This window comes from Carassius gibelio, chromosome A25 (assembly GCF_023724105.1).
Source record: "Carassius gibelio isolate Cgi1373 ecotype wild population from Czech Republic chromosome A25, carGib1.2-hapl.c, whole genome shotgun sequence".
Taxonomy (NCBI): domain Eukaryota; kingdom Metazoa; phylum Chordata; class Actinopteri; order Cypriniformes; family Cyprinidae; genus Carassius; species Carassius gibelio.
In genome coordinates, this window is record NC_068395.1 from 9,967,393 (window position 1) to 9,979,451 (window position 12,059).

Below are 12,059 nucleotides of genomic sequence, written 5' to 3' on the forward strand. Positions count from 1 at the left end.
TTATTGTTTAATTATATCTAATAGGATCCTGCATTTCCCATCAAGAAAATTGATTATTACTAATGATGCTCTGATCTGAGTAGGGTGTTTTTTTAACCCATAGACGCTGGTAACAGCAGTCATGAATCGCGAGTGGGCCTGGCGAGCAGCATTGAGCGCCAGAAGAAGGCTGTGATTCCTCTGGTTGTGGTCTCCACCCTCACTTTTCTGGGTATCATCATTTTGATTGGCATTTTTATCTACTGGAGGTAAGTCCAATGGGTAACCGCATCTTATTTAATATAGAATTGCATCTTTAATACAAATTTAAAACAAAATTCCTTTTTTAATTAACATATACTTTGTTATTTTTTTAATTATTTCTATATTGCTTACTCTTGCTGACCATTAAAAATTAATTTAATTATATAATATTTACATCATATTTTGACACCAATAAAGGCAGTTAGTTTATATGTTACTCAAGCAAGGTTATTTTATTTTATTTTTTACTGTGCATTTAACTCTGTTATGGCATTTGTCTTGCATAGTCAGACAGGATGAATGGAAAACAAAAATATACTTCCTCTGAGGCAGCTGCTCATGATTTCAATCATATTGTTACTAATCCATAATCATAACAATAGTCGATAAGGAGGAGAAGGGGGAGTGGTGTGGCCCCATGAGGAGCGTGTTGTCTGTCTGAGATGGGGGTCTAATCTTGGGCACAGACCCAATCTCACACCCACCGGGTGAGGTACCACCTCAAAAGGAAGCAAGATAAACAAGCCATGATGTTGTGGTGGTCTTGCTCTGTGTGTGTGTGTGTGTGTGTGTGTGTGAAACCGTAAAAATGGTCCTTCCACACCAGGATGGAAGTCTGAAATCCTGTTTACCATCAGATATTCCCAACCGTGAAATAAGCGATCCCTTTGGCAATCCCATCAAGAACACGTCTCAGATGTGTAAACAGTTTAGTGGCACAAGACTGTACATTTCTCATTCCAACGTGCCGCTTGCCCCTTCAACATATTGCTCATGTTTGACTTTTTGTTGTTACACCATGAAGATTGCGAGGAGATTAAATCGGTAATCTTGGAGCCGGTGATTAAATCTCCGCTATGCTGATCTGTTGTTTGTGGGCCTACAGGGAACACATGCTGCCAGGCTGGAGAAAGAACCTCCACGTGATTATGTTCAACACGACCAAGTCATGTTCATGTCTTGTTAGTGCAGCCGTGGGTGGTTCGATCTCAGCAGAACATGTTAGATTGCTTGTCCATCTGTAGCTACATGGTGCTCATTTAGAGAACAGACAGATGAGCACTTAATGGGACATCTTGAAACATTAGCATTAAATCTGTGTCACTTATCATTGTGGTCACTAATCCAGTCCAAGAAGTTACTGTTTTAGACAATACAGTTAAGAAAGTCCTCTTGGTGATCCTGTTAAAAACGTTTGGTGGATTAGATTGAATATGGTTTTTGAGTTTATTTTTTAAGCTTAAGAGTTCAATCTCAAGCTCATACAGTATGTGGATAAGACAACAACATACAAATAATCAAAGCTTGTGTGATAGAACTGTTCATTTTTCTATGTGTTTTTGTTATATTTGTGTGAATGTAATTCGTGTAGTACATCTGCCTTACATGCTGTTACATAAAGAGTAGAAAAAGTGTTTAATGCCGTTACAGGACATGTTTTCAGACTGCTCATTTCTACATTGAAGACAGCACATCACCCAGGGTTATATCCTACTCGCCAATGCTGAGCCCTACAGGTAACACACACTTTTTCATAATCATAATAGAGAGTTTTCATTGATACCAATGATATTTGTGTCAATAATTTGTTATTTTTTTTAATTTGCCTAAAATGAAAACATTAAAATACAATTTATATACTAAATAATTTGAATACACCTTGTCTATGGTGACGATATTTTTTATTTTCTGAATTAAAACTAATTTTGACATTTTTGGGGGTGCATAAAAAAAAAAAAATTATCCTGATATTATAATGAAGCCTAGAAAAGAAGACCTTAAAAGTAGTTTAAAAGTATGCATAACTTATTACTATTCTAATTTACCATATAAAATTATTTCAACAAAACTGCTTTTAATATTTTAAAATACTGTCATTGTGGTGCGACCAACTTGTTTAAAAGAAAGAAAGAAAAAAAACAATGTGGACAAACAATAGTGAAATAAAAAAAGGAACCTGTGCGGACCCTCTTGTGTCAAGATCAAAAAGTCCTTTAAAATAACAGATCAGTGTCATGTGGTGCAACTCCCTAAAACATGATGAGATCTATGAATTTTAAATTCATAACACACTACATACACACATACTGTATATATATAAATATATATATACACACACCTTGAAAAAACATTAAATACAAAGTATAATGATTAAAATTGTAAGGAATATATGTTAATACCTTTTACTTGATGGTTAAACCACATGACATATAATTAAAACTGCATTTCTCTGCTGTTTTGGTTATCAGACATGTCTTTTACACTTCCAGGTGAACACCATTCCCAGTCAGTAAAGCAATTTGTGAAGCACGTGGCTGAGCTTCACAACACCAACTCATTTTCTAGAGAGTTTGAGGTTGGTATCCTATCATCCCCCTCTCTTTTGACACTCTTCAAGGGACAGCTGTCTCATACGAGCCTTGATGTAGAAGATCAACATGTCATTAAGACATGTCTTATAAATGAATTGTTTGGTTCATTCAGGCACGCGTATTCGTTCTCTATCCATTCACGCGTGAACACAGGTTGTTGATAATATATTTGAGATATAATTAGGTCAGTAATGCACTCAGCTCTATGTTCCAGTCAGGTGCACAGAAAGACCCAGTTACAGCTTCATTAACATCAATCAGTGTCAGATTGTAGATTCTCACCATAACATTCAATTATTCACACTTCATTAGATCATGCAAAAATCAAGCAAGCATTAATTGGACACAAACGCGACAGTAAACCTAATTTATTAGTTCTTGTCATAAGTGCTAACTATGAAAAAGTAATGGATATGTTTCAGAAGTTTCTGTTTGAGAGCTGTGTTGCTTTTTGTGTCATGTGTTATTTTAGTGAAATGTGTTCTGTGGCATGCTAGTTACGTTAAACACCTGCACTGATACAGTTGGTAGAGTTTGAATGCATGTTCTGTTCAATCCACGAAAGCAGGTCTTTGGATTCTGTCCATTTTAATTGATCATAGTTAATATTTGTGACTGAGTTCATTCATAAAGCAGTGAAAAGGTTCCTGAAAATTTACTGGTATTAGTTTATTATTTTGACTTTATTAAAGAAATGCATGGATCATTAACTGGATTCAACCAAAAACTCAATTGAAACTTCAGCATATCTGAAGTCATCAGATAATTATATATTTGGATATATTTCCATTTTTTATTTTATTATGATTAAAGAAAAATATAATAAAAATATTTAAGAAATAAAGTTTGCATGGAAGCCTGAAATTTGAACTTTATTTCTTGTCACTGCAGCTTTCCTTCACAATTACAATTTTATGTTTCATAGTTGCAAGTATTTCTTATAATTGCAACTACATTTATTTTTTTTTACATTGCAATTATTTCTATTGATTTCACATCCCATAATTTCAACTATATCTCACAATAGCAACCTTACGTGATTGTTACTATATCTAAAAATTTCGATTTGATTGCTCGTAATATAGGCACTTTATTTAACAATTGCAGTTATTTCTTAGAATTGCGAATTTATAGCATATCTTAGAATTAAGATATCTTAGTTTTATATATTTTCTTCTAATTGCGACTACATCTCACAATTACATCTTTTTTCACAATTGTGACTTTATTTCTTGTAATTGTGAATTTATATATAAAAATGTTGTCTTTATGTTACAATTGCAGCTTTCTCAAAATTGTGACTTCATATCTCACAGCTGTGACTAGTTCTCATAGAAGTTCTCTCTCTTTATATTTACCAATTCCAACTTTATTTCATTCTAATTTTGACTTTATTTCTCATAATTGTGACTTTATACTTCACAATGTTACTCATCATCTCAAAATGTAACTTAATTTCTTGCTTTACTGACCAGTCAGCATCCTAAAACTTAAAAGTTAATACACTTGAAATGAGCAGAATCCAACCCAGGCTGTCAGTGCTTTTGCTTTGTTCTGTATTTCTGGTGCATGGTTTGTTACTGTATTTCATTGCTTTTTGCATTCTCACCCCCCCCCCCATAGATATTGAAAGAGTATTTGGATGTAAGCCACATCTCCATTTGATTTCTTTGCTTTTGATAGCTTTAGCATGAATTTGTCACCCTCACTTGTCTGCACTTGTGAAAAGTCTTTGACTGTGTCTTTAGTGTCGTGACTTTGTGGCAGACTTGTTGTAACAGAGGGTTGTTTGTGTTTTGAAGGAAATTCAGACGTGCTCCGTGGACCTCGGAACAACAACGGACTGTTCCAGCCATCCAGACAATAAGAACAAGAACCGTTACGCCAACATTTTAGCCTGTGAGAACCACTGACACAAATAAATACAAGTAGTACATGCACATTTCTGTGACTGATAAAATGGTAATATCTTCAATTACATCCTTTAGATGACCACAGCAGAGTGCGACTCGCACCACTAAACGACAAAGATGGGAGAAGTGGAGGGGACTACATAAATGCCAACTATGTCGACGTGAGAGACTTTAACTGAATTCAGAAATGTTGCCAGGCAAATCATGATGATTATATCATTATTTAATCAGTAAGGCATGACTACCTCAAAGTGTAACCATTTAAACTAGCACAAGTGATAAAAAGCACTGCTGCTTTGCTATTGATTTGCTCATAGAAAGGTCAGGCATGGTGGCACTTTGAGCGTGAGAAAGTGTCTGGGGACGTTGTTGTAATATTGTGTTACCTGAGATGTTCTTTCAAAGTTTAAACTAAGAGTATTTGTTCTTCCCTCCTTCCTGTAGCTTTATTTGTTTCTCCTTTCTGTTTTACACAAGGGTTTTAACAAACAGAAAGCCTACATTGCAACACAAGGGCCCTTAAACTCCAGCACAGTGGATTTCTGGCGGATGGTGTGGGAGCAGAACGTGGGAGTGATTGTTATGATCACAAACCTCACGGAGAAAGGAAGGGTGAGCCATTTTAGTGCAGGTTATTTATATATATATATATATATATATATATATATAAGGTATATATAGAAGAGGATAATAGTATATATAGAAGAGGATGAGAATGAGTAAATTCTAAAAAATGTATTTTGGGGTGACAAGACAATAACAAATTTATTCAGCCAGAATGCAACGTTTATCCATTTCTCAGAGGAAGTGTGACCAGTACTGGCCTCTGGAGAACCAGGAAGAATATGGATGCTTTCTGGTTACTGTTAAGAACACAAACGTCCTTGCATACTACACCCAGAGAACCTTCACCATCAGAAATACCAGCATAAAGAAGGTATCAAGTAGGGATACACAATATATTGGAACAATAGTAGTTAAGGGTTGAAATAGTTTTCTAGTTTTCAGTTGTTGATGTTGGATATGTTTTTTTCCCCCTCTATTTTTGCATTTATATGATCTTTTGTCATCTAAAACTCACTTAAAGTAAACATTTAAAAACATTGAATTTATAAACACTGTAAAAACAGAATCTTTAGCAAATCTCAAAATGACTTTTAATGTTTAATACTGTGCAGCATCATGATGTAATGCCTAGATTCGCTTTCATTATGGATTTTAATATTTGTAATATAAAATTGTTAATATTAATTGAATTAATTAAATATAAAAATTTTTTTTTTTAAAACAATCAGGATTGCATTAACTTTTGTTTAAAGATCAGATGTACTATACTGTGATCATGTTTATGATTTTTTATTCATTTATTTTTATCAGGGTTCTCAGAGAGGTCACAGTAATGAGAAGACGGTAATTCAGTTCCACTACACACAGTGGCCAGACATGGGCGTACCCGAGTACGTCCTGCCTGTGCTTTCATTCATCTACAAGTCCTCTAGAGCTCAAACAGACCACATGGGGCCAATGATTGTACACTGCAGGTGGGCTACAGGACTCTTTAAATGTATAAAGTGTCATTTTGTATATTTGACACTTCTGACATGTGTTTGTGTGTGTTTAGTGCTGGAGTGGGACGAACAGGGACCTACATAGTGTTGGACAGCATGTTAAAACAGATTAAAGGGCAGAGGACAGTCAACATTATGGGTTTCCTTAAACACATTCGTACACAACGGAACTATCTTGTTCAAACAGAGGTGAGCGAACAGCGAGTCAAATCTCATGCTGGTGTGCAGTACTTGTTTTACAAATAAAAATTATACATTATTTAACGTTTGATCAATCTTTAGTGTTGCTTAGAATTTACACTCAAAGTTGGACTTTGACATCAGCTGTTCTGGCACCCTTACAGGAGCAATACATATTTACCCATGATGCTCTAGTAGAGGCCATTTTGAGTCAAGAGACAGAGGTGCAATCAAGCCATATTCATCAGTATGTTAACAACCTCCTAACCCCAGGGGCCTCATGCAAGACACGGCTGGAAAAGCAGTTTAAAGTAAGTGTGCTCTCAGTTCTTTAGTGATTTCTGAAGAGCACAGCTGGCAGTATTTGTATCAGGACCATTTAGTTGAATAATGTAACTTTACATTCATGACAATGACCTTGTTGTTGCAGCTGGTGTGCCAGTCGAATGCCAAACAGAATGATTACAGCAGTGCCCTGAGTGACTGCAATAGAACAAAGAACAGGAGCTGCTCTCTGATTCCTGGTGTGTTTATTGTTATTCTTCATTATCTATTCATTATTTTATGTTAGATAGATGGATGCAAGGATGAACAGATGAAAAGAGACAGACAGACAGACAGATAGACAAGACTGATGTTGGATGGACGGATGGACAGAGACAGACAAGACTGATGTTGGATGGACGGATGGACAGACAGACAGACAAGACTGATGTTGGATGGACGGATGGACAGACAGAGAGACAAGACTGATGTTGGATGGACGGATGTACAGACTGATGTTGGACAGACAGACAGACAAGACTGATGTTGGATGGAAAGACTGAAAGACATACAAGACTAATGTTGGACAGACAGACAGACAAGACTGATGTTGGATGGACGGATGGACAGACAGACAGACAAGACTGATGTTGGACAGATGGACGGAGAGAATAGACAAGACTGGTGTTGGATAGATGGGCGGACAGATAGACAGACAAGACTAATGTTGGACAGACAGACAGGCAAGACAAGACTAATGTTGGACAGACAGACAGGCAAGACAAGACTAATGTTGGACAGACAGAGAGACAGACAGACAGACAAGACTGATGTTGGACGGACGGGCGGACAGACAGACAAGACTGATGTTGGATGGAAAGACAGACAGACAAGACTGATGTTGGACGGACAGACAGACAGACAAGACTAATGTTGGATGGACAGAGAGACAGACAGATAGACAGACAAGACTGATGTTGGATGGAAACAGACAGACGGACAGATAGACAGACTGGTGTTGGACGGATGGACGGACAGACAGACAAGACTGATGTTGGACGGACAGACAGACAGACAAGACTAATGTTGGACGGACAGAGAGACAGACAGATAGACAGACAAGACTGATGTTGGATGGACAGACAGATAGACAGACAAGACTGATGTTGGATGGAAAGACAGACAGACGGACAGATAAACAGACTGGTGTTGGACGGATGGATGGACAGACAGACAAATAGACTGATGGATAGATGAATGGATGGATGGACAGACTGATGTTGGATGGACCCAGACAGACAAGACTGATGTTGGATTGACGGTCGGACAGACTGATGTTGGACGGACAGACATATAGATATTCAGTTCTCTCATGTGATTGTTGTGTGTTTTGCAGTGGAGAAATCCAGAGTGTTTTTGTCCACATCAGCAGGAGAGACGTCTGACTACATCAATGCCTCATTTGTCATGGTGAGACATTCAATGTTTCTCCAGCCAATGCTCTATTTATAACTGTATTTAAATTGATATTAAGACTCATTCATGCATTCATATCAGGGCTATCGGCAGAACAAAGAGTTCATCATTACCCAGAAACCTTTGACCAGCACAATGAAGGACATGTGGAGGATGGTGTGGGATCACAACGCCCAGGTTATTGTTTCATTGCCAGACACGAGTAGCACGGTCAGTACAGCTTTTAACTGCTTTATAGCATCATACCTATTTCCTGCATTTCCTGTCAATCTTGTGCTGAATGAAACAGATAATACCTTCATTAATCTCTCATTCACTTTTTTTCCTTCCTCTGTCATTTCTTTATTCCATTCCCAGACAGAAGACAGCGAACCAATTATATTCTGGCCTGTGAGAGATCAGCCAATCAGCTACGAGACGTTCTCTGTATCGTTAAGAGGGGAGGGCCATGTGTGCCTGTCCAATGAAGACATGTTGATAGTGCAGGATTACATTCTAGAGGCCACACAGGTAACATCATCATATCTGCCGTAAAGCCAATCAGATTAAACCGTTAACATTAGCAACATTAAGAGGATTAGAGATTTTACCCATAATGCACTGAAAGGAAGGTAACATACTAAAGCTGAGATAATTGATTCACGGAGCTGTAAATTAATGATTTCTTTGCGTCATTTCTCCGAAATCATTCAAAAACACGGACACAGGCATCTGTTTTGAAGATCGCAGCTGGTGCCATGCAGTATGATTGTGGAAAATATTAGGAGGAGCAAATGGTTGCTGACGAAAGCGAGAGCAGAGTCTGTTAAAAAAAAACACATCTGGTACTTTTCACACACTTGGCATTAAATCATTTTTATCTGCTGAAGCATATTGATCATAAATACGCATATACACATAAAAAAAACTTTTCTTCATCAAAGCAGATTTGATGAACTTTAGAATAACATCACTTGCTCACCAGTGGATCCTCTGCAGTGAATGGGTGCCGTCAGAATCAGAGTCCAAACAGCTGATAAAAACATCACAATAATCCACACAAATCCAGTCCATCAATTAATGTCTTGTGAAGCGAAAAGCTGCGTTTGTAATAAACAGATGCATCATTAAATTTAGTTTTAACTTAAAAAAAAGTCACTTCAAAATAACAGTCCATAATCCATATTAATGCTTCCTCCAGTGAAAAAGTCCATCCACTGTTCTACTCTTACATCAAAATCCACCGACATATTTTTTTAGACTGTTTTTCCTTGTAAACAGTGCATGTTCTCTGCATATTTCTCTCCTGATTCAGACGAGACGACTTTTCACTGGAGAAAGTTTCAATACGGACTTGTATTTTACCTGGAAGCAACGGTTTGTAGTTAGAATCATCTTAATGATGGATTTATTTATTATAACTTCTTTTCTCTCTTTTTTTCAGGATGATTTTGTTTTAGAAGTGAAGCATTACCGGGCTCCACGCTGGCCAAATCCAGACAGTCCCATCAGTAATGTCTTTGAGCTGATCAACATTGTCCAAAAAGAGTCCGGCTCCAAAGATGGACCCCTGGTCGTACATGACGAGTGAGTTGCATCTTGGCTCTGAAGGAGATGCACACTGCGTCTTGGAAAAGACATGTTATGTCTGTTCCAGAAACTAGTGAGCCGCCTCACTGTCTGCTGTCTGCAGTGGTGGATTAAAGTGCTTGAAATCCACACTTAAGTAAAAGCACAGATATCTTACCACAAAATGACTTTGGTAGAAGTCACCATTTAGAATATTACCTGAGTAAAAGTTTTAAAGTATGTAAGATTTTTTGTATTTAAGTATGTAAAGCATTTATTAATAATACAATTCTGTGATGCCTAATAATGATGTTTAGGTGGGCGGCTTGCTAGGGTTAAGAACTGAACATGCTCTATGATGGATTTGTCTAATAATCTCTGCGTCTTGATGATTTTGTGCTGTGTCTGCAGGTGTGGTGGTGTGACTGCTGGAACCTTCTGTGCGCTGTTCACTCTTCTGCAACAGCTTGAGGCCGAGAGCGTGGTGAACGTCTACATGGTGGCCAAGATGATCAACCTCATGAGACCTGGAGTCTTCACTGACATTGTGAGGGTTCATCTGCCTGCTCTCATTCAAGACAACCTGCCCCCCCACTTGTTATTACACAATCAAACAGACTAAATACATCAATTACAAGTTATGATATTTACACTATTTAAATCTTCAAATATAAAATAGCTCATGCATAAATACTATATTTAATGCTTACTAATAATGGAAAAATACATCAAATTGCAAATTTTTGACATAAAATGTACATTTATTTTATATTTAATATAATATATATGTACATTGAGATATATATGTACATTGAGATATATATATATACACACATATATATACATATACATATATATATATATATATATATATATATATATATATATATATATATATATATATATATATGTATATTGTTTACACATACATTAAATACACAAAATGTATGCATTTAACAGACGCTTTTATTCAAAGCTACTTACAGTGCATTCAGGCTATCAATTTTTATATCAATTTTACCCTATTTACATGTATTTTGATAGATTATAATTATATATAATATGTAATTTTTTATTTTTATGAATGTATTAAATATGTTTAAATTTATAGACCCAATAAGATTTTATTTTTATTTTTTTATTTTTTTTTACTTTTAAGTTTTTATAGTATGTATGTGCTCTTTTATATTTAATGATATTTATTTTTTGTAACTTCAGTGTTTTCCACGTGTCTGTAGACTATTGGCATTTAGACCAAAATGTTTTTTCCATCTATGTAGAGATGGCAGAAAAGTCAGTCATGAATAATCCTGCCCTGAGGTGGAATTAACTCCAATCCACCAGAGAAACGTAGCATTTTGAGTGGCATACATGTTCTTGTTTTTTTTTTTTAATTTGTAATTTTTTTTTTTTGGTGGGATAGGATCAGTATCAGTTCCTTTACAAAGCCATCCTGAGTTTGGTCAGCACCCAAGAAGACGAGCAAGCGTTTCAGTCTTCCGACAACAACGGCACGGTCCCAGGAGGCATCTCGAGTGCGGCCGAGAGTCTGGAATCTTTGGTGTAACCATAGAGACGAGCCGGCACAGGAAAAAGACTTGTTTTTTCTAGCTAAGAATGCTCTTGTTTCCCGCGGTCCATCTCTGGACTGACCACGCTCTGCTGGGTGCAGCACTGTCATTAAATGTGTGCCTTTGTACACTCCACATTTTTATTCCCTGTTTCTCTCTTAAATCGCCACCTTGTGCTAATGTCTTACGTACTAATGTCTTCTCATAGTGTCATATTTATTTGCTTAAAAGCTTGTTTAAATGGAACATTCCCTAAACTGTTTTATATTAGTCTATTTTTAGAATTTCAGCCACAGTGTTTTCATACAGATATACAAAAAAGTGGCAAAATCAGTCATGGATAAAGGGCAGGAAATAATATTCTAATGTGTAAATAATATTACAGCAACCATGTCGATGGACCAAATTTCTATTTATGTCTAGAATTTTATATTTGAGGCACTAGTACTTTACAAGACATGGTTGCGTTTGAATAATTTAGTCACATTTGAAATGTTTTAATTTTTTTGATGCCTCTCTGTTTTGTTATTGATGTAAATGACACTGTTTAGCTGTACAAGATGTTTTTGTCTGTTTGTAGGATTAAACGAAACCAGAAAGCACACAAGGAGACTGGTCTGTTTATGCTGGGACTTTATAATTCTTGTTTTTTTTTTTACAATATATTTTTAAGGAATAGTTTGTTTTCTTCTTTAAACTAATAAAGTAAATCAGCAAGACTCTTAAAAAAAAAAAAAAAAAAAAAAGAGGACAATTTGAAAACGTTAAATCTGTTACCGTTTCAATAAATGTAGACAGAACATATTAACATGCTTCATGTTAAAAACACTCATTGATTTTTTTTTCTGTGAAACTGATATATATATTTTTTCAGGATTATTTAATTAATAAAAAGTTCAAAAGAACGGCATTAATTTGAAATGA

At 36.1% G+C, this 12,059-nt stretch overlaps 1 protein-coding gene across 3 annotated transcripts in view; it reads left to right on the forward strand.

Annotated features, from left to right (window-relative positions):
- Window positions 1-11,815, forward strand: part of LOC127946643 (receptor-type tyrosine-protein phosphatase zeta-like) — a 45,364-nt gene extending 33,549 nt beyond the window's left edge. For all 3 annotated transcript variants that reach the window (XM_052543334.1, XM_052543335.1, XM_052543336.1), the window contains 17 exons: window positions 104-248; window positions 1,675-1,760; window positions 2,514-2,599; window positions 4,418-4,514; window positions 4,604-4,689; window positions 5,006-5,140; window positions 5,331-5,465; window positions 5,906-6,069; window positions 6,150-6,285; window positions 6,441-6,587; window positions 6,707-6,800; window positions 7,937-8,010; window positions 8,098-8,226; window positions 8,374-8,526; window positions 9,440-9,582; window positions 9,976-10,111; window positions 10,988-11,815. In XM_052543334.1, the coding sequence (XP_052399294.1) occupies window positions 104-248; window positions 1,675-1,760; window positions 2,514-2,599; window positions 4,418-4,514; window positions 4,604-4,689; window positions 5,006-5,140; window positions 5,331-5,465; window positions 5,906-6,069; window positions 6,150-6,285; window positions 6,441-6,587; window positions 6,707-6,800; window positions 7,937-8,010; window positions 8,098-8,226; window positions 8,374-8,526; window positions 9,440-9,582; window positions 9,976-10,111; window positions 10,988-11,131 (2,090 nt within the window). In that variant the 3' untranslated portion in view covers window positions 11,132-11,815. The remainder of the gene's footprint in view (window positions 1-103; window positions 249-1,674; window positions 1,761-2,513; window positions 2,600-4,417; window positions 4,515-4,603; window positions 4,690-5,005; window positions 5,141-5,330; window positions 5,466-5,905; window positions 6,070-6,149; window positions 6,286-6,440; window positions 6,588-6,706; window positions 6,801-7,936; window positions 8,011-8,097; window positions 8,227-8,373; window positions 8,527-9,439; window positions 9,583-9,975; window positions 10,112-10,987) is intronic.
- The last annotated feature ends 244 nt before the right edge of the window (window positions 11,816-12,059 follow it).